Genomic DNA, 24402 nt, shown 5'->3' with positions numbered 1-24402 from the left:
CACTTAACGTGACTGCTTATTTCGGCCACCGTGCTGACCAGAACTTTGTCGATTTAACACGGAACTCCACTCTCTATATCATCACATTAAGCAGTGCAGACAAAGACACACAGCGATGATGAACGGGGATTTTGACTGGTCAACATGCACTTATTGTTTACGGATAGACGCCTGATTAACCGAATGTTAACATGGCCACAAGTGGTCAACTAGGATATACAAGTTCGTAAATGGATATGCATGTATATAGTAATAAAATATGCTATACATGTGTACATATATTAAGATGTCTTTCTACTACACAATTATGTGATATACTGTTAAACGGTACTTGTTTTTTTTTTATCAAAGTGTTAACATATTATGTGAAATGATATGATTGTTGTAGAGTAAAGAATATATTTCATTCTATGTATGTCATGGGTTACTGCCGTACTATTACGTAGTGTTAACAGGAACATAAACATATTAACATGTGAATAATGAAAGAAACACGCCTTGTATAGTTTTATTAAACGGTATGTTATAATGTCTGTACCCTATTTAATGCTTTGTGAAATGTACATCTGAAATACACATACTAATCTCCCAGACTATATATGTTTCTCTCGCCGTATTATTTTGTTTATTTCAAATGCACAACAACAACAACAACAAAAAACATAACAATACTCAATTATAACAGAAAGGATTAATTTAATTAGTTTTACTGAATTGAAATTCAGGATTTTTATGCACATTTTACGTTATAATAAAGTGTAACTGATAAATATAAGACATGAAATATTTGAAATTATAAAATAGATTAATGATTGATTTGTTTATTGTACCACTCTATCTAAATTCTTACATTCTTTGACTTATTATGAGTTTCCTGTATTGCATCCTAGGCATCAACACTTGATGCCCTCGGTATCATTGACGAGTCCTAGGAGGAGGAAACAGCAGTATTCTGCAGTTTGTTTAATTTTAGCTCATCTGTATCTAATTCTAAAGTTGTATTGCATAGTGTTGGTATTTTTTATGATTTTATACAACCCATCGAGGTCTTAGTTTTTAATGCAAATGTCAGAAAAATATCACATTGGTAGTTTTAATTAGATCACAATTACATTTATTTCTAATATGTATGACGTAAAAACATTTGTTCTACCAACTAAACATGTAACGGTGTTAGTATGGGTGTACATCATCACTTTTACTCTTCGTTCCGTTTTTTGCCCACTTTGTTTCTCCTTCCCATAGCTCCCTGTTAGCTGTGCTCGTGGAACAGTGTACGATGATTGGGACGGGCATTGATTTGTCTGCTACTTTCTCTGCAGCCTATGATAGGGGCGTACTAATAGACGGGACGATTCCAGCTCGGATAATCACTCCGATAGCTGTAGAGTGTGAGCGCGGACCTTAGATATGGGTATCGGATTAAGGGGACTAGCTTTGTAACATAAAATGAAAACATTTTCATCATCGATAGATATATCTGGATTTTGTGTGAAGTATGGACTTGTAAAAATTCTGTATGTAGCGATGCTGTCCCCGTCTGTTAGACAAACTGCTCACTTCGCCTGATCCTCGATAAAATAATAGCTTTGAAATCAAGTCTCGTATGTAAAAGGCATGGCTCCAAAATGTGAAGTATGTTGGTACGTTAGAGGTGTCCTCCCCCTCCCGGGAGGGATAAGACATGAGGACTAAATGACCCGATATAGATTCCTTAGATACTCTACTGACGTATACGTATCACAAATCAGCGCCCATTTGTTCGCCTCTATTTTCTACCAGATAGGAAGATAATAATTAATTCTGTGCTCACATATCTTTGTTATACTGCTGAACATCACAGTGTTGATAAATCCGTGAACAAACATCATACAAGTCCGTGTCTGCACTTTCCTCTATAGCATAACTTGTATCCAGTATCTTCTCTTTTTATAAATTTGTACTGTTAAAACACAAAGAAAAACGCACTCGTGGTTTTGAACTATGATCATAAAAGATCATGTTTTACATGTTCAGCTTATAGGGTTCTGTTTCACCGCATTTAAAACGACCAAAATACCTATTTATAGAAGGATAAAAAGGCCAAGCTGATTGCGTTGAACCATATTGCAAGGTGCTTACTGGATAACATAGATTTTATATGTAATTTGTAGGATGATGTTTTTGTAGCCAGCGTACCCAGCCTTGCTGCTTGGTTTACATTTATTTTTGTCCATGTTTTACAAAACAAAATCAATGTTTGATAAATGAAAAAGAACCACAAGTAACTTGTAAACCTAATTGTTTCTCTCCATATTTATATCTAAGTATATATGATATATTTTCTTTAGTCTTGATTCATGTAATTTTTCAGATATCTAACGAAATGAATTCAAATTCGATAACCCTCTAAACATTTCAATTTAAAGTGGTACATGCTTTACTGTTCTTTAGTAATATTGAAATGTATTGTTGTGTGATTTTAAAAAAATGTAGTTGATAACCAAATCCTATTCGTGGTTTGGAAAGTTTAACTATCTTATGAATAATTTTTGGCCACAAATTTAGAATTTTATTTTATAATTTTGTATACACAATAATAGATTCCAAAATCAGATTAAAAATTAAGCTGAACAATCACAGATTTATATTTTTACTTAAACACAGCTAGCCGTAAATCATCAACCTGCAAGTTTGCTGTTCTTCACGAATTTATTGTTAACGACTGACGTAATGAAATACACATATGATGTTTAGTGGTCCAAATATTAGTCATTAGAAAAGATCGATTTTACAAACACGTGTGTATTCTATATTTTATTGTTCTTAAGTCTATGTATCAATCAAAAATTTAATTGTGTTATTTTTGTAAAGTGTATCTTACAGCAAACAATATTTAAAAAAAATACGTTTCTCCTGATAACTATTTGTGGTCATATTGTCGTTTTTATTTTTATTTTTCAATATAAACTATGTACTGACACGTTGACATTGATTGTTTCCTCGTATTTGATAACCCATAAAAAACAATGAGACATTTACCTACCATGCCGACGAAACCATCTCTATATTGTAGTGTGTAACCGATCATTGTCAACCTTACGCTTTAAACAAAGACAAGATTTTATCTCAGCGATACATTAAGCGAGGGTTTAAGTTATTTTGGTAATAATTTGTTGATGTTAGCTCTCAAATTACAAAAGATAACTTGAAATAAGATAAATATTTGTTAAGTGCATTATAGTGTAAATTCATTCGTTTAATGAACTTTTAGAAGATAACATGTTAGTGTTATATAATGTAGACACCACTAAAGTAAAACCGGACAACAGTGTTGTTCAGTTTTATAACTTATATCCTGAATATAGAGTTATAAAATGATTAATAAAATCAAGAGAACACATTTAATATATTATTTAAAACGTATTTAATCGATTTACATGTATGCAATAACAAAATACCAAGAACATAACTTAAGTCTAAATTGTTTGTCATTAGTTAATAACATTATTAAAGTCGAATTTAGATATAATAAAATACACATTAATTCTTAAAAGATTTCGAAGATTTATTAGTAATTGATTAAAAATAAACTGTAGGAATTTATCAAATCGAAAATCAGTATACCACAAAATATGTTTAAAGAATGAGGCAAATTTTGAATTTAAAATCAGTGTAATTTACAGTGTAAATGTTGATTTGTTTATTATTTCTCTAAGTTTATTTCATTTATTTAGCATGTCTTCACACTAATATTTCCCTGTATTTCGTATTTCTATAAAAATAAATTTTGCCTGTATTTAAGAAAGGTACACATCGATACGGCATTCGGATGATTTCTATGAACAAATAATGACAACATGAAACACACAATCCATGTAACATTTTTATTTAAAAATAAAACGAACAGCTACGTCATAAATACATCGACACATGGGAGTTGTAGAGAGACGTTTCAACATGGACACATGGAATGAGACTGACAAAAAGGGGTCAAAAACAGACCCTGTACAGGTCAGCAGCTACAACACTGCAGACCACTCTAACAAAAGTTGACAAGAAAACATTATTTAGGGTAGCTTAATGCCAAAAAAATCTATGGTGCTATTCTTATAACAAAATTATTATCTTATAAATTAAGAAATTTCCATTTCATAAAACTTCAAACTTTATGTAAATTGTACATGAATGTTAGATGTTTTCTTTTTTTACGATACTAAATTTGTTATGTTACAAATAAGTTATATATATTGAAACTCTATAAAGAAAATCTGTTTGAATGGTACAACGAATCGGTATCAAATATAAATCATACGATATATTAAATAGCTATAATTGAAAATACATTTGACTTTATTATACTAGAGACAACTACCCCGTTCTCTATATAACCATCACATAAATAGCAAGAAAACTATTAAGTAAAGATGACTGCCATTTCCTCCTTTTCAAATATAAGTAATAATGGTGTATTACCCGTCATTGTTTGAAGCCGGAGACAAGATCACCTCCACTTTACCACCACGGTAAGGATGTTCCAGTGTTTATTATGAATACGTTACGTACTATTGTTGGACGATTGGTTTAATACGAGACAGATATGACATTACGGAGAGAGAATCTGACCCCCTCAAGACGCTCTCGTGTAGAAGATCGGTGAAATTAAGTACCACCAAAGTGACGAGGAAGCTATCGCGTGAAGCAAGTCAACAACATTGTCAATACATAAATGGACACGTTACCCTGTAGGCCGCTGTCAATCACTGCTAATTTCACTGTAAGAATCATTAAGTCTGGGTAAACACCTCTTCTCTCACAGCACTTAGCGAAATATTTAGCACTTAAGTTTAAACCAAGTCTTTAATAATCTCCACGTAGCTATATTAACCTTTCAATCCCAGCCGAACAAGCTCAATATTGCGGGGCGAAGAGTCAAGCCTCCATGCCGCCAATCGTCCTGAGGTCACTATCACCCGGGCAGTCAGGCCCAAACGTCCTGCACTAGCCCTAAAACAGGTCTTACTTAGGTTTTTGTAATGCCGTTCCGACTCTTTCAATGCCATATGAAAGGTCACGGACCAGGGAAGGACATTGGGTGGTGGTTTTTCACGAACAATTATATTTTGGAAATGTCCTACCACCATTTCTCCATCCCACCAGCCAGCTAATTCACCAACCCTGTGGTATCAAGTTCTCGGAGTATCCAGCACTCCCGATTATAAAATATTTAGCCGAGAGGGTTGGAGATTCTGTCTGCCGGTCTAACGTCTCTAGTAGGGGAATATATAGAGGAAAGGGGAGGGTAGGGCCTCAACAGCGAGGAGTTATTAACGGGTGTCGAAAGTCCATTAAAGTTGGGTGTGACGAGGGGTTTCTCACTCTGAGGACTAACATTTGTATAACCGTTCGTGTTTGGTGAAAACATAGAGCTACTGAGTGGGAAAGCACTGTCCATCCAGGGTCGGACTGTGGAGGTGGTCGGTATATACGGAGCGCTCACCCGCGAGAAGTTCAGAGGGAGGCTCTGGTCGGCGGAAGTCGTGGGCGAGGTAGTGGTCGTAGACGACGTAGCAACGTGTGCAATGGACCATATCCGGGGCCGGAGAGGGTCGCTGTGTTCTATACTTGAGTTGTTGAGGGATAACGAGCTGTTGACGTCACTGAGACCGGAGTCACTGCTGTTAGAACACGGGGATTCCAGTCGCTTGGAGTCGGGCATGGGAGGCTTGAGTTCTGTGACAGTTTTCTGGAGGCCTGTTGACATGAGACCCGTCTCATCACTGACTACGCCCATCGGAACCATACCTAGCAAATCTGTCTTCAAGGGGAAGGCTTCCCTCACAACATGGTCCAGTTTTTCTTTCTTTAGATCTATTAAAGACAAAATAATACTTTTGGTCAATTATCTTATCGTGGTTGAAATATCAAATATTTGACTAAACACTTACCTAGACTAAGTGAATTGTAGTTGCAAAACAGAAATTGTGCGGTTAATAAATGTAGCATTTACTATTCTATCTATTCAAAACGTTGAATGTTCTCCTCACACTTAATTGAGACTCAGTATCCATTATGTTGATTTACATAGGCTATCCATTGGGCGGTTAGCGCCCACACACAGGTGAACACTCATATCTACATTTTGTATGCTTAAGCGATTTCGTTTTGGGTTGACAGAATAGAGAAAAGAGATTGGGTTTGGGGGATCTCGTGTACGTCTGAGTGGTCTATTACCCATCAAACAGGGGGACATATCAATTTGACGGAAGACATTTCTACTTTACTAATCCCTTCCCCTGTCAGTGATGGTCACGTGACATCCCCGTCCCGTCAGGATTAAGTGTCGCACAATAGGTAAATCTCACAGAAATCAATATCATGCAGCACCTGCACAAATCCCCCATCAAAGGCCCAGTGGACCACCAACAGGGTCACACTATAACGGAACAGGGTAGGTCTCATCCTCCGCCTGGGAAACCCTTGTTAACACCAATCTTACAGGATCTAATATCTTATTTGAGAGTGTATTGGTATCATTATTGCTTTAGATGATTAATTGTTTCCATATGATCTGAACATATTTTGAATGTAAATATATATTACTTCGAAAATATGAAAACATCAATAAATAGCATGCCGTCGTCCCCAATAAAATAACTTCCGTAAAAACATAATTCTGTCATATATCATACCGCTGAAGCCGTTTTCCTTGAATTTGTGAGTTTTGATGTTTCATCAGATTCTGTTTCTTTGAGCTCTGAATTTTTCATTATCCCTGTTGCATTTTTTCTTTTATTTGGTTTAACCACATTACCCCTACTGAAATCAGATATAAATGTTTCTCCAACATTCTAAGTGTATTGCGGAACAATAATCCGCAATATGGCAGTTTTTACTATACATTGTAAGCCATGCTCTTAAATGTTTTTGTAGCAACAAATAGAGGTTTTTGTCAGAAACAATACTGCTGCGTTATTTTATCATGTATGCACTATACGCACACTTTCAAGACCCACAACAACGATTATGAATATCTAGAACAAAATGCGATAACGCTTGAAAAGGGGAGTAATGAAGTGTTTTATTATACCGTGCATTTTATATAGGAAATCAAAATGTATTATACCGTATATATTATATAGGGAATGAAAATGTATTATACCGGATATTTTATATAGGAAATCAAAATGTATTATACAGTACATTTTATATAGGGAATGAAAATGTATTATACCGTACATTTTATATAGGAAATCAAAATGTCTTATACCCTACATTTTATAAAGGAAATCAAATTGTATTATACCGTACATTTTATAGAGGGAAACAAAATGTATTATACCGAAGATATGTATAACCTATATGCTGTATTTATTGCATTTGGCGAATAAAAAACTTGAAAACTTGAAACGGTAGGTAACAGTTGTGATACCAGTGATTTGAGGAAAGTCGTTGTCACACATAATTTAACCAGTAAAATTGTACGTGTTTATCTTGTGTCGCCACAGTCATCATGCTGCTTTCTTTATCATTTAATTTGGAAATATAAATCATTACCTTGTATTACAAATTAAAAATGAAGCGATGAAAAAGCTTGTTTACTGTATATTAAACATTGTGTTAAGCATTGATGTCATTTTTTTCTTTGCAAACTGTATGAATCCGCGTAGCGGATTCTTAAAGAAGTTTGCAAACAAAATTTGTTTCATACCCCAATGAAACTAAAAAAAATGACATCAACGCTTATAATTAATTTTTGAAAATGATTTTCTAATTTTAAACATGTTTTATGTACAATTTTACTGGTTTTAAATGGGATTCTTTTTCTCAAATCAATACGCAACGTCAATTGTCGTATTGTGACGTCACATTTTTCGCGCCATTCTCGGAATTTCTGTCATAGAAGAATGAAAAGAATTTTTCGACCAATCACATTTTAGTATTTACCATGAAAACAAAGAAAAATTAATTATAATTAAATAAAGACTACGGTAATATATATTTAAACATGAATCAAACAATGATATTGAATTGTTCATAGTGCTGGTCGTAATCTCACATTGATATTAGTCTATAAAATGTTAATCGTAATTTCTTTCGATAAGTTTTTTTTTAAGAAATTGAAAAGTGTTCAAAACATTTCAGAGAAAAAAAATCATATACAATGCGAAATAAAGTCATTTTAGGATATCACGAACTAATTTAAAGTTTGAGTAATTTTTATTACGATATCATGTTACATGATGTATAAAACAATATCAATTGTTGATTATATTTGATGTTGACAGTTTTTGTATATGGTTTGCTCTGTGACGGATTGTTTACACCAAATACATTGAATCAATAAGAAAGATGTATCAACCTTTCTTTTATCAAGAGTCATTATTTCCGATGTATCAACCTTTGTTTTATCAAGAGTCATTATTCCCTTACTATCTTAAGACACCGTTTCTCAGTAACGATATCATGACTGATATACAAGATCGTAAGTCATGATTGCACTTAGTTTACACTGTATTAAACTTTTAAGTATGTAAATTTATAAATGCAATTAATTAATTATACCAAGAGAAAACATCCAATGTTGATTTCTTTTCTAGTTATCAAAACTGAAAACCATTGTATACATTGAAATTTCACTGAAATAACATAAACGTAATAAAATCATATTTCTATACATCCAAACAAAGTTAGATAATGTTGCCTTTTTAGCTTCAGTCAGAATCTATTCCAATGTTGTTTCGAGTTTGTATAGTGATGATCCTTGATCTTACTAAATCGCAAAAATAAAATTTAAATAATATATATTATTAATTATGAAAAATATCTAGAATCGATGTAAAAATGTTGCAAAAAGTTTGTCTTGTTATTTTATGTCATTCGCGATGAATCATACAAAATCAACTGCACTAGGCAACCAATAAAACTAGAGAAGTCCGTCGCCATCCAGGCGTATACGGACGGCACACGGTAAGTACCGATAGTCTCCGAACGACGTGATTAATGATTATGTCGGAGCTAGCCGGGCGATCAATGCTGTCAAAACCATTAAGAAATAAAACATATTAGGAAAACAATTAATACCTGACGGAAGTAGGCTCTAGTAAAAACAACATAATTGACCAAACAAAAATGGCAGAGGATACGTGAACTAATAGATAAGTCGTGTAAGTCAAGGCGCGCTAGTGGTCGTGCTGACGGACCAACTAAGTCTCTGTGCGCGAGACACGTCATACTGACCGGCAAACAACTAATGGACAGAACACATGTTAATTGAAAGAAGACAAATGAAGATCGTGATCTCTGTGGTTTTTTGCCTTTCTTTATTTCTCCATAATAGACAGTGGTGAGGAGGGGACCAATAAACATCAGTGTTTCAACCCTGTAATGTCCTGGCTCCCAATGTGGCATGGACGTTAATGTGTGTTGCCGCACTTTTTATGAAGGTCCCTGTCACCACACACCGAGCTGGTATTAATTTGTCTTCATAATATATGAGAGGATGAAGACTTACCTATAGTCGGCCATCAGATCATCAGCGCTCGACTGCGTTTGAATCCTAATGAGGGGGCCTACTCCCCGGAGTCGCCAATGTTATAGATAGATTTCGGATTTTTTAAAGATAATATATGCGTATATAAATAAAAAAAAAAAACATCAATGTAGCATTGAGAACATCTTCAGTATTATATAAATGTTTGTTGGGCAACATTTATATTGCTCTTGTTTTCGGTAAAAGAATAGAAGTACAACATGTTAAAGAGACGGATAACAAACGAGACCTGTATGGCTTGGGTAAAGATCTATTAATGGTGTATAGGGCTTATAAATCGCCCATGATCCCCTCTTAAATGATAACATGTTTGAATTTGTCAAAAAGTGTCGGATCCACTTGAGTTCTGATAACTAATGCGTTTAAAAAGAAAATGTCCAGGTGGACCCGGGTGGTCGGGGTAGCGAGAAGGAGTGTCGGCACGACGGTCCATACCACCGCCAGGGGGCGCTATCTCAAACTGTTATCTTAAACGCTCGTGTGAACATGGAATGACTTAAAAAGCAAATATCTCAAAATCTACGATTATCCACTATTACCCTATAAATGTCCAGGTCAGTTTCATCTATTGATTTAATAGACAAAAGCTGGTCGTGCACGAGCGCCAGTCGAGTTCGCGCGGAATGTCGCATGAATCTAACGACATTGCTATCGCTTGTCTATACAATATCTGTTTCCATATCAAAAAATCTCATTCTAACTGAAAACATGACAGGAGCGTAAAATATCCCCTAATCTTTTACGAACACGATTAATTGTGTCACGTGTACACGTGGAGAGTGTTTTGACTAAGCGCGTGCCGATCAAAATTAATATAAAAAATAGATTCCAAGTCAAAGTTGTTGTTTAGAAATGAACAGTGAGGAACTATTGCCGAGTCTGAATACGTGCCAAACATGAGGAAAATTATAGGCTACTATTTCATTTGTTTGCAGCTAAGCTATCGAGGGGGAGGCTCGGCTATTGTTCGTTTGAATGGAGCACAATCGGACAATGATGACACAGCAATCAGCCTTTCATAGAAAGCAATCTGCTGAAAAATATCGGCTGTAATTTAGATGTGGCCCAGAAACTGGATAATTATTGGCGATGACAACGACAGCATGTGTGAGAAAACACGACGGGCGACTCGCCATTTCCGCGCAAGCGAGTGACAGCGCGTGCCTTCCAAATATTAAACAGATGTAGACCAAAGATTGCCTTGGAACCGCCGCCATAACTACCCACAAAACCAAGGATATCTCCCCGATGAAAAATTCCCAGTGAAATGAAATAAAACCTTTAGATTACTGAATACATTGGCGGAAACTGGTTAATGACCTGTTAGTGTGCTGTATGTAGTGTGCGTCAGTACCGATTCCCCTGATAGGACACCGAGTTTATCACACACATTAGAAAGCTAAAAAAGGTTCCTCATGCAGGCCTTTATCGTGAGGATCAGTGGTTTGTTTTTAAAGTTTAGATATCAAAACAAAACAAAGTGCATGAAAGTAGAATTAGCGTTGTAAATACAAGCTGGAAGTGGACTCAGTGTGTCGCCCATCCCTACCTCACTTTCCCACGATAAGGGCTTGTTTACGATATGTCCAGTCGTAACACTGACCATGCTTGTCAGATGTCCCAAGGTTTCATTGATATAGATCTATTTGTGATACTTATAGGGTATCTATATAATTGATATTCATTTGACGTTGTTTTAAATCCATAAATCCCGTTATGATACATTCTATCGACATTATATTACGTAAATCTATAAGACTTTAAGTTGAATCCTGATTTGATTAACGATATCATTAACGGATGGTGTGCATATAGCTGTTGCTTGTTTTCCTTATAGGCCATATATATTTTATTACTATGCACGCACACACGTCCTTTCACCAAAACAACACACAATATACAATAGATAGATTAGACCAAAGGAAGGTATCAGAAAGGATGATTCCTCTGTAGATAAACTTTTCATACACTCATACATGTTGTTCATACTGTAATTAAATTTACATTTCTCCTTTATCAAATCACGTCTGAAGATTTTGAGGAGTAGACGACCATTCAAATGATCACTTTCAAAATGTATTTCAAGTTATTCAGCCACAAATATTTACGTGTGAACGTGTTGCTTCGTTTCCTTGTGTTTTTATTGGTGTAGTTTTGCGAATTCCGTCATTATTTTTCTCAGCTGTCTTTTTCTTGAACATGTTTGATATATCAAGTTTACAGTCAATGTCAGCATAAGCGCTAGCCAGCATTTGTTACCTAACAGCGTGTTGATAAATGTTTTTTATTTATGTTATTATATGTTGACAATACACCATTATCATTAACTGTTCGCTTCTAATGATTTCGTAAATGTTGTTGGTTAAAAATTGTTTTTCGGGAAAATGTTTTAATTTAATCGAACTAAAGCTGTCAGTTAAGACTGATTTAACCCAATCAATCGATGTAATACTATCTTAGTGGACTGGAAATAAATGTTATCACATTCACGTAATCAACTCGTGCGGAGCAACATGTTCTTAACAAAATGATGACCATTGAGGCATTTAAGACATATTCTGACAGTTTTGCCGTTTCTCAATTGCATGTATATATCTCTAGACAGATTCTTATCTAAAATTTCTTATATATCATTTTTTGGATTGCGTTGTGACCTATTTATCTGTTTATTATTGTCTGTGTGATATACATTTATACGAAGTCTTTTTAACATAAGCTATTGCTTTGTGGTTTTATATACTTATGTCTTTACATAAAATACTGTTTGTCTGTTTTATCTATTTAACGCCTTTATATACAGACTAATGTTATATATTTATATTAGACGTATATTTAAGTTATTTACAACATGAATTATCGGTTTTAATTACGTACATATGAAGTGTCTTTGAAACGAAAATGTCGTTTGCTTTATGAAAGTTTAAGCTTGTTTTCATTTCTTGAAATTAAAATTCAAAATGCAATGGTTTAAATAAAGATACAAAAAGAAATCAAGCAACAAGTTATGAAACTTGTCAATTGTTTATCAGAAGGTCTATATGTTTAGGGAGAGTAGAGATATCTGATTTAACCAAACTCAAACAAGCACAAGCTGTGATCGTAGTGTTTTTTGCCCAAGAATGTTATAGAAGAAAGTAGAGTGAGACTATAGAGAAGAAATATACAGTAAGAAATACTTTATATATTTATATATCTTCTATAACATTTGATACATGTTGCTTCACTAGTTTTTACTTAAACAACATGGACATTGTTTTTGAATTGAATACGTTCAACCTATCTTTCTGTATCTATGGTAGTAAATATTTGTATACTCTATTATCGTGGTTACGTGTAGGTGCGATCTAATTAGAGTTCCGGTAACTGGTGCAAAGCAATTACTATCTACATTCTGCTTCAATCCTTAAAAAAAAAAGATTTGTGTGTCCAGCGTACATTTCTGTACGATTTTTCTGACAATATTTAAGTAAGTACTTATGTACGTCAAAGACTATTTCAACTACAATGTATTTTATGTACGATTGTTCTGACAATAGTTTAGTACTAATGTACGTCAAAGACTATTTCAACTACAATATATCAATGACAAGTTTCAGTGTTCTATCAAAGAAGGAGACAATGTAATATATAATTTAGAGTATTTTAGAATACAAGTGTGGAGCTCGGAGATTCGAAAACGACATTATAATAAATTGTGAGCTGTGTCACCTTTTATTTGTAACGAGTCGTTTTGCTTTGCTCTTCGTATGTAACCACCATTGATAATATATCATTAACCTTTATTTCTGTTATTCGATAAGTAATCACAGAAAGAAATAATTCATTATTTCAAATGATGTAAAAAAGAATTGCATTACCGTTACATGTTTATAAGGAGGAAATATAAATCACGAGAATACCGAAACACGTCTGGTATAACGGTCATCTACTAACACCACAACTGTATAACTCCAGGTCCTCATACCATTAATTACCTCCTACTGAGTGTTAGGAACAAAAAACTTAACTTTAATGATTCTTTGTTGTGTTTTCTGGCCTTGTATTGTGTTATGCCATGTTCAATAATCAGATCAAGCTTCTTGCTATTTTTACTAAATCTAAAGCTCTCGATCACACCGAGTAAATGTAATATCAACTCCTCTCACCTACTTCATTTAAGTTCTAATGGTTGATGACATCAATTCAGAATATACAAATGCACTTGATGTTTCAATGTTTTCCGATAGCTTAAATGTACCATATAATTTAATTATGAGGATATTGATGACAAACCTCTGAATGTCCCTTTCTTTATCCCTAGTCCTAGAAGGACGATCTCTGGTCCTAGAAGAACGACCCCTAGTCATAAAAGGACGACCCTTAGTTCCAGAAAGATGATCCTTAGTTCTAGGAGAATGACCCTTAGTCCCAGAAAGACGATCCTTAGTCCTAGAAGGACGACCCCCTAGTCTTAGAATGATAACCATTAGTCCTAGAAGGATAATCCCTAGTCTTAGAATGATAACCATTAGTCCTAGAAGTAGGATCCCTAGTCCTAGGAGGATGACCCTTAGTCCTAGAAGGATGACCCCTAGTCCTAGAAGGATGACCCTTAGTCATAGAAGGATGACACGACTGAGTGATGCATTAATATATCCTCATATAATATCTTTATTGTTAAAAAATAAATATGACACTGGCTTAACCTCTGTTTGCGAAAAAAGGGAGTTCGATTATCAATGTTTCTATCTTGGTTTACGGATCAACAGAAATACATTGTTACAAATATTGTTTGATCAATGATTTTCGGGGACAGTATATACATAGCGTCCAATGCTGTATGAGTCCATGTATGTTGACGCAATGCCATTAGTTCTCACTCTTCGGCATGGGGCAGAATACAGCAATCTAAGCAATCGAGACTTGTTGCTGCTTCCTCAGGTGATGATAAATAATTACTACACAAGTATGTGTCATCAATCTAAGATATAAATCATTATAATAATTTAACTCACCATCATCGATGCCATCAGCTACTAAATCCTTTACGCTGATATTGTCCTCTAATTTGTCCTTTTCCTTTTCACAATCTTCATCATCGTCATCTAACTTTTCGTTGTCGTCATCATCATCGCCGTCACCGCATCGATTACGTGGTGACCACGTCATTTTGTTTTCCTTTTTGAGCCTCCTTCTGGCGTTGGCGAACCACGTGCTGACCTGTGTGAGGGTCATCTTGGTGATGATGGCGAGCATGATTTTCTCGCCCTTGGTGGGGTATGGGTTCTTCCTGTGTTCGTATAGCCACGCCTTTAGGGTATTAGTCGTTTCACGTGTTGCATTTTTCCTCCTCGCGGCACCGTTTAAGTCCATACCGCCATAACTAAAACAACAAGAACATTTTCAGTTCATTATCCGACATAAAAACAAAGCAAAACATAAATTCAATGTATTTTCCTAAAACAAAATAGTTGATAATCAACATATGTGATATTTGTATTCTTATTCACGGATGTAGCGTCATACTTGTACATATAATTTGTCACGTGATGAGGGTATGTGACTTACGTGTTGCCGTAAGGGTAAGAGGCCATTGCGGGGTCGTAAGGATAGCATGCCCCTGGTTGTGTGATGCTCCGCCAGGCAGCATCCGCATTATCCTTCAGATCATAATGGGCATTCTACATGGAAAGAAATGAAGAAATATTGTAAATTAATATATTTATAGCCAAAACACGAAACAAATCTGGGTGTATGTTAGTTATTGAACAGTAGGTATTTCAATTGGTAAATAGAAGGATGAGTGAAACAGTTTAAAAATCATAAGCTTAAAACAATTCTAGATAAAACGCTGGCGTCCAAAGACTTAATACATGTCCATACACACCAACTGATAACTCAGAGCTGGTTCCTACACACAATCAATGATAGTCTGAAATAATGACATAATTGTGCTGTGTATACCACTCTGTCAAATTAGCTGAGGACAATACTAGAAACATAGGCGGCCCTAATCAATAATTAGCATACAATGACATTGTAATGCTATTGTTAAACCTTGTGTTAAATGTTATCTGTGTAACTATCCTCATCCATCAAGGCTTTAACAATATTTAAACAAACGCTACTTCCTTTTTTACTGATACTGCTGCTTTCCTATGTACGTGTTACAGATATCATTACGTTGTTTGCATTTCGTAGTGAAGTGTTTTGTGTGGGGAGGGGAAGCAGAGGGACGCAATTACAAGGGGGGGAAGTGACATGCGGAAGTCTGTCTCGGGAGGGGTAGACCAGAGATCCTTGGAGGGGCTAACTAGTTAGAGAATAGGTCCTTCCGCAGTGAGGCTAATAAGAGTCCGATCACCCGGGGAGTTTTGAAGATTCGGAAAATTTGTGAACAAGTTTGAAGGTAATTGGGCTGGGAGTGTAGAGTTTGTCGGCAGTATGGCGGACAGGAGTTGATCGCTATCGGCTCCCCACTGTAAAAACGCCATTTTATCGCGTCACCCTTGGAGCTTTATTTGCTTCAAATTTAATTCAAGTGTAACGGAAGAGCAAGCAGTGCAACTCACCAGAACCCACAGCCTCTCAAACCGCGGACATTCCGTAGTTACAACATAAATACTGAAAGCTCCAGCGTTCTAAGTAATAACAGAGCCAAATGATTTCCCTGAAATAGTGGACTTTTCTTACAAGCTATTTCCTAACAGAGATGAATGCAAACTAATATATCGTTTGTTTCTAGAAAAAAAAACCCAGATAAACAGATTGTATTATAGTCATGGTTCGACTTTCCAAACCTCGTTGAAATGTTTTAAAAATATAATTATGAATGTAAGACCAATATATTTGATTTAACCTCCCGATTTCTCCCATCGCCACTAAATCAGAGATGGATATGATCAATATGGTGATCTCCTGATGTCCTGAAGATAAGTTAAACCTCTGTAATTGTTTACCTGAGGCATTTGAGATAGGTAAACAGTATCGTGTTGTGTTGACAGATACGGTATTCTATTAGACGTACCTAAATCATTATATCATGTAATCATAACAGCTTCCTTGTCATGACAGATATCATCCTTCTAATAGTTCTTACATAATTGAAATAGATCTTCACTGACCACTATATATGCGCATGCGCCTACGACATTTATCAGCAGCTGACAGTTCCGACAACAAGTGATAACGACCTCTGTCAATGCGTTAGTCTGTGGTTAACGAGACTGTCAAGTCGTCCCCACCTGCGGCCACGTGATGTAGCGATGACGTAAATCATGGACCCCGCCCCCGGGCCTATCTAGGCAGAGTAAGCACCTCGGCCCGCGCCTGGCCCGGGGAGACCGGCCATATATTATGACTGTAGCACCTGTGCTCTGTCCCGGCTCACATCGATCTAATAGATTAGGCACTTAACTCCTAGCAGAGGAGACAGTTCATTTCCTAAAACATTGATTAGGACGACAAGACAAATATCTGGGTTTAAAGTTATGTTGAAATAACAAAGTGTATTGTCTGAGTCAACACTGGTTATCACAATATTGACAGAGGACAGTGGAATAAGTCGATGGCCTTTTATATAGCGGGAATGTTAATAGCGGCACACGAATCAAAGGATGAGACGTGTGACAATAGACAGGTGGGGTACATACCTGTACCTCGGATCAGGACAGATGCTGATTTATTCGATTGTTTTATAAACATATTTACAAATAAATTTACGAAGTTTCCACACATACAGTTTATTTGTTAGGGACGAAAGGAGAGAAGGACCCTGTGGTATTATTTGTCCCTCTGTGTTACCTTGTACCCTGTGGTATTATTTGGTTCATTAATTTGTCCCTCTGTATTCCCCTTGTTCACATGTGGTATTATTTGTCCTCTGTATTACTTGTACCAACCCCGTGGGTATTATTTCCCTTGGTATACCGTGTACCCCCGTGGTATGATTTTCCCCCTTGGTAATTACCTTGTACTATGTGGTAATTATTTACCTTGTACCCTGTGGTATTATTTGTCCTTGGTATTACCTTGTACCCTGTGGTATTATTTGTCCCTCTGTATTACCTTGTACCCTGTGGTATTATTTGTCCCTCTGTATTACCTTGTACCCTGTGGTATTATTTGTCCCTCTGTGTTACCTTGTACCCTGTGGTATTATTTGTCCCTCTGTATTACCTTGTACCCTGTGGTATTATTTGTCCTCTGTATTACCTTGTACCCTGTGGTATTATTTGTCCCTCTGTATTACCTTGTACCCTGTGGTATTATTTGTCCCTCTGTGTTACCTTGTACCCTGTGGTATTATTTGTCCCTCTGTATTACCTTGTACCCTGTGGTATTATTTGTCCCTCTGTATTACCTTGTACCCTGTGGTATTATTTGTCCCTCTGTATTACCTTGTACCCTGTGGTATTATTTGTCCCTCTGTGTTACCTTGTACCCTGTGGTATTATTTGTCCCTCTGTGTTACCTTGTACCCTGTGGTATTATTTGTCCTCTGTATTACCTTGTACCCTGTGGTATTATTTGTCCCTCTGTGTTACCTTGTACCCTGTGGTATTATTTGTCCCTCTGTATTACCTTGTACCTTGTGGTATTATTTGTCCTTGGTATTACCTTGTACCTTGTGGTATTAATTGTCCTTGGTATTACCTTGTACCCTGTGGTATTATTGTCCCTCTGTGTTACCTTGTACCCTGTGGTATTATTTGTCCCTCTGTATTACCTTGTACCCTGTGGTATTATTTGTCCCTTGGTATTACCTTGTACCCTGTGGTATTATCTGTCCCTCTGTATTACCTTGTACCCTGTGGTATTATTTGTCCCTCTGTATTACCTTGTACCCTGTGGTATTATTTGTCCTTGGTATTACCTTGTACCCTGTGGTATTATTTGTCCCTCTGTATTACCTTGTACCCTGTGGTATTATTTGTCCTCTGTGTTACCTTGTACCCTGTGGTATTATTTGTCTCTCTGTATTACCTTGTACCCTGTATTATTATTGTCCCTCTGTATTACCTTGTACCCTGTGGCATTATTTGTCCCTCTGTATTACCTTGTGCCCTGTAGTATTATTTGTCCTCCGTATTACTTTGTACCCGTAGTATTATTTATCCCTCTGTATTACCTTGTACCCTGTATTATTATTTGTCCTTGGTATTACCTTGTACCCTGTAGTATTATGTCTCCCTTGGTGCTGATGATGCTGGTGACGTTATTTCACTCACGGTAAACTTACCAGTGGGGAGTAGAAAGCTGACGGGTCCGTCCCTAGGGCAGACACATAGCCCTGGGCGGTGTAAGGGGCGGTGCTGTACACGGAATCTGTAAGTCCCGGGACACGGGGGTAGGCGGAGAGAAGACCCGACCCATACTGACAGGAACACACCGTCTGTCCGGTATGCGGATCTGTCATGATCGGACGTCCATTTTCACAGCATGACGTTGTGACGGGTGGCAGAGCAGATGGAGTAGCAGTCGACATCAGGACCTGCAGACGAAAAGACAGATTATATTGATTTGTATCATTAAGTACGGATAAAGACATCCAATCAGTTTTTATTCTTTGAAAGAGAACAACTTACATGAGAAATGAATATACTTTTCAATGATACTTAAGTTGTCACATAACCTTATTCTCCTTAACAAGGCAGATATACTTGATCTTATTATTTTATTTTTACAGTGATGAGTTTTACTTTGGGTTAGAGTTCTAATAAGTACTGTATGCTAGTTGTATTACTGTGAATAATACTTTAATATGATAAATATTTACTTTAATATTTCAATAGTTTTACTAAAGTAGCAATGCTATGATGATTAAAAAGTTTTCCTATAACGGTAGTTTTTTAATCAATATACCTGATTAGGTTAATTGATATACTTGATCATTATTCTAGAGTTGTTATATTGATAGTACTTTATCATTTTAATAGATTCGGTATATTGGGAGTACTTGATCATTAAACTAGATTTGCTTTATTGATAGTACCTAAATATTGTACTAGATTTGCTATATCAATAGTATTTTATTATTATATTATTTAATCATATTAAGATATCACCTAAATACTATACAGATTTGCTATATTGACAGTATCTTAATATTATACTGATTTTATTATGTTAAGATAGTACCTAAATGTTATATTAGTGTTACTACAGTGATGATATTTTTTTGGATCAGTTTTCCAAGAAATAATAATGTTTACACTCTATTACAACGCACTTGTACAATGTACTTTTTATATTAGGAATGTTAACTTCGCTGATAGTACCCTTTATATTATAATACTACCAGATCAGATAGGAGTAAAGTACCCTTTATATTATAATACTACCAAATCAGATAGGAGTACAGTACCCTTTATATTATAATTGATCTGATAGCGTTAGACGTATTTCAATATTATATACTATTTATGAGTAAAACCATTTCAATATTACACTATATCTGATAGAGTTAAACGTATTACAATGTCATACTAGATATCTTACAGTTAAATAACTATTTTTACACTAAATTGATACAGTTATGTTTTTTTCAATATAATACAAGATTAGATAAGTTATAGTATTTCAATATCATACTAGATTGACACAGTTATAGTACTTTTATATTGTACATATACTGGATTGATACAGTTATAGTAGTTTATGTTTTACTAGGTTGATACAGTAATAATATTTTTTATATTATACTAGGCTGAGTGAGTTATAGTATTTTAGTATCATACTAGTTTGGCACAATCATAGTACTTTTATTCTGTACTAGATTGGTACAGTTATTACACTATTTATTTTTACACTAAATTGATACAGTTTTAGCATTTTACTATCCTAATAGACTATATGTAGTTAAAGTAGTTTGGTATTATACTAGATCGATACAGTTATAATATTTTTATTATACAATGATTTAATAGCAGGATTCAGAGTTATATTCAATGCAAAAATTAATCATAATATCATAGGCCATGATATCATTAAATGCACGCATTACTGCAAGTATTTATTTTGTATAAAGATGGCTGATTTCGAAATATTCTATATACTTATAAAACAATGATATAATTATATCACTTCTTGCTAAAATATACAAAAGACAAAATAACCAAGGAAATATAATTTCCATATGATATAAAATTAAAATAGCTATATATAATGTAATTGTATAGTAATGTGGTACTATATGTCATCTTAGACTTATACAGGTATGTATATATTAATCTAAATATTATATTTAACGACAGTTTAACTGTGCTACAGTGTGACTGCGAGGGAGGCGTACGATGGCTGACACCCTCGACAGTTAACATTGTAAAATCAAGTGAGTTTATTTTTGTTATTTTATCATTAATAACCGTCTGTGACAGCAGTAAACTAGCAGTCCCTGTAACACAAGTAGCTGTCGTGTTAGCACTATATTGATAAACATTGCGACAAGCAATATCCTATTTTATAATTAAAAACAACAATCAGTCAGTAATAAAACAGGACATTTGGTATTGATATTGAGAAAAGGTATTAAAAGAAACAATGGAGTCAATAAAACTAATTGGTAATTGATTAAAACTAGACTGTAACGATTAGGTTGTTTTCTGTAGCCTGGTAATAAAATGCAACGAGGGACTATTACACTTCCGAATGGCGAGAACAACAATTCACACGTTCTTCATATCTTCCATGTCACAGAACTAACTTTTTAGGAAATATTAACAAGAGTACGATTTTAGTTTTACATCCTGAATTGCCATTGTGTAACGGGGAAAGGGTCTTGTTTATAGTTGTAAATAAATAAAAAAGAATCTATAATTAAAATCACGTAAAACAATAATAGAAGTATAGGTACAAGTAGGTATGCTGTTGTATATACAGGTGTATTAACCTATAGCGTGATCACACCTGTATGGACAGGTGAGAGGGTACTTACCTGTGATGTTTGAGTAGACGGGGGGTAGGAGTATCCGAGAGGGGCCAGGGACATAACACACTCCCGCAATAGCTAGATAGTTCCCAAACGATTAAATCTTGGAGAGTTTCATCCGCAGAGAAGAAATGTTAGATCGAATACGGCCACCTTGTATACTCTCAAACACAAGTTAGTATAAATATTGACACAAAAATTTAGGGTCCGGTCAGGAAAGCTGGTCTGGACACAGGGGCCGTTCAGTACACATTATACCTCGCCTCCATATACCAGTGAATTAGATGTCTCTTGTTTCCACAGATGTTAAATATTGACTTGACAAGGGACATGACAGCTCCGTGTAAAGGCTACCCTCCTCTCTCCCGACATAATAAAGCAGTCTGATTGGCAGTCGTTATCCCCCTCTATACCATTTTATTGGCTAGCGTAATTGCGCGTGAGAAATGGCTTTACGATACGACGCCCCGCCCACAGACACGCCCACCGCTGCTTTAGCCATGTTTACACGGGGAGCAGAATGGTGATAATTGCATAAGGCTATAATAAAATTTGACATGGAACATAGCGGTAGTAGATGGGTGATAACTGTTGTCCTGGCTGTATTACAGTACTCCCGATCAGTTACACGCCATTGTTTATGCGGGACGAGGGGTGTGTATTTATGTATTAAATACAATGATAACATTATGTCTAGGCAAGGTCGCTGAGATTTATTAACGACCGTTACAGCGTATAGAGCGTCAACAAACAAACAATATTAATGGTGTGTGTGAGGGGGAGTAGTAGTTATATAGGCAGGACGAGTTTCACGGTCAATTAAAACAGCTACTGCTACTAAATTATCTCTGTGATGGAAAATAACTGTTTTCGTTGTATGAAATTACCGCAGGATAATTAATATCAACAAAATCTGCAGTGGCAATCATTATAGAAAAATAACGAGGAAAAATCATAAGCTAGATTTAGAAGGGTTGTATATTAGGCACGTCCCTAAATTGTTTTGTAGGTAGGAGCGTTCGGGTACATATATATATATATATATACAAATGAAGTACCTATGTCTAACATATTAGGATGGTAGTTTATGTTTTGATAATACATGTGCTAAAAATAGCACGGGAAAACACCGCATGTAAATTCTTCACATGTCATATATGCTAACATTTTGCACACCGTGTCTATAAACAGACTGTTGAAAGGAGCATTGTTTCGAGTAAAACTGTTATTCAATAATTTACTTACATTTTATATCTTATGGTTTCTTTTAAATAAATCATTCATAAAAAATGTATAATATAAGAATCGAGTTAAGTATTTTTAGGCGATGAAAAAACCTTAATGGGCAATAATGATATATCAACGCTTCCTTTCCAAGTATATTTGTGTTCTGTAAATGTTTCAGCAAAAGTAATCATCATGTAAACTAAAGTTTGTACAGTTACATATGTATTATTACGTTGTTTGGTCATTGTCCGTCTGTAAGGAACGTTTTGCTCCTGTAGGGTGTGGTTGAGCGGTGTTGGGAGTCGTGGGTTGACTGTTTGGGGTTACAATGTACCATGGAGGGGTACCAAGGATATCGGATGTCACATGACCCTGCACTAACCCACACTATGATGTGGCCGTACAAATCGTTCGGCGATGAAAGAGAAACAAGTGGTAATGAAAGTATCAAGATGAAAATACGAATAATTCCGAAATTCTAACTCCGCCACATCTGGTGGTCAGTTCAATTAAAGCCAGCTGTCAAGTGGTCACTTTTCCTTGATAAGGAAAAATTGGCTCAGGTGCATCTGTGATGGTAATCTAGGACGTTTGGACCGCCGGAGATCGTGGTCAGCCTCCATTAATTATTGGTCGGAGAGACTTATATACATACATGTATACTGTCAGGGATTGCTGTCAGCTCTGGCCCTAACAGAATCGTATACCTCATATTTTCATGGCAGCTTGGATAAATGCATGTGAGTTTCGTGACAATGATATCATATCTTCTGTATATCTAACACAAATACTTCGCATTGTCCGAGGTACTTCGGTCATATCAAGTTGATTTCATTTACATTACTTCTACATATGAAATAGTTGATAGCAACCCGGAGCACTGTCATTTGGATTGTGTTTTAAAGTTTTAAATAAAAAAAAGATGAACTTCAAAATGCGCAATGACGCAATCTGACACGGCAATGCGTAGGAATTCGACATACTAGTACTAATTTGTCGTTGTATACTTAATAAATACTCATCACAGTAACTGAACTCTAATCGAACCAGCAGATTACATTTACTGTGTTATGAGAGTAAACGTGAGTGCAACACTAGAGATTTTCTAAGATATTTGGTGAGACATTTGGGACGTATAGGATGGATGTACTGGCTAGGGCAATGCCAGTTATACGTCATTATCACGTGTGTGGTCACGCGATGGTCAGCATGATAGTCCTGCCACAAATCGTATATGATTAACAATCATTCTCAAATATATTATTGGGGGGGGGGGGGGGGGGGGGGGGGGGGGGGAGCGGAGCAGAAAGAGATTAAGGGAGAGAAAGAGGAATTCGTGGACTCTTCCGAGAAGATGAGGAAGGACACTCCTTGTGAGAAATAGTGTTTGCATGCCAGCAGACGGTTTCTAAGAGATATGTGAAGAGGTTTGCGAACAATTTGACTCCCTGGGAGATGGACACATTTGACTTCCAAGGAAATGGACACATTTGACTTCCAAGGAGATGACACATTTGACTTCAGTGAGATGGACACATTTGACTTCCAAGGAGGTGGACACATTTGACTTCCAAGGAGGTGGACACATTTGACTTCCAAGGAGGTGGACACATTTGACTTCCAAGGAGGTGGACACATTTGACTTCCAAGGAGGTGGACAAATTTAACTTCCAAGGAGGTGGACACATTTGACTTCCAAGGAGATGGACACATTTGACTTCCAAGGCGATGGACA

At 35.9% G+C, this 24402-nt stretch overlaps 1 protein-coding gene across 1 annotated transcript; it reads right to left on the bottom strand.

Moving 5' to 3' along the window:
- Positions 1 to 3851: 3851 nt before the first annotated feature.
- On the bottom strand, positions 3852 to 21812 carry LOC117337820 (iroquois-class homeodomain protein IRX-6-like). The gene is made up of 5 exons (XM_033898942.1): positions 21447 to 21812; positions 18753 to 19004; positions 15080 to 15192; positions 14527 to 14894; positions 3852 to 5850 (listed from the first exon to the last, which is right to left on the bottom strand). Exons 1-5 carry the CDS (start codon positions 21498 to 21500, stop codon positions 5207 to 5209), a joined length of 1431 nt encoding a protein of 476 aa, XP_033754833.1. The 5' UTR covers positions 21501 to 21812; the 3' UTR covers positions 3852 to 5206.
- Positions 21813 to 24402: the final 2590 nt, after the last annotated feature.

The sequence above is a fragment of the Pecten maximus genome, chromosome 11, assembly GCF_902652985.1.
Source record: "Pecten maximus chromosome 11, xPecMax1.1, whole genome shotgun sequence".
In the NCBI taxonomy this organism is placed as follows: Eukaryota; Metazoa; Mollusca; class Bivalvia; order Pectinida; family Pectinidae; genus Pecten; species Pecten maximus.
The sequence above is the reverse complement of the archived record's forward strand: the minus strand, read 5'-3'. Positions and strand labels throughout refer to the sequence as shown.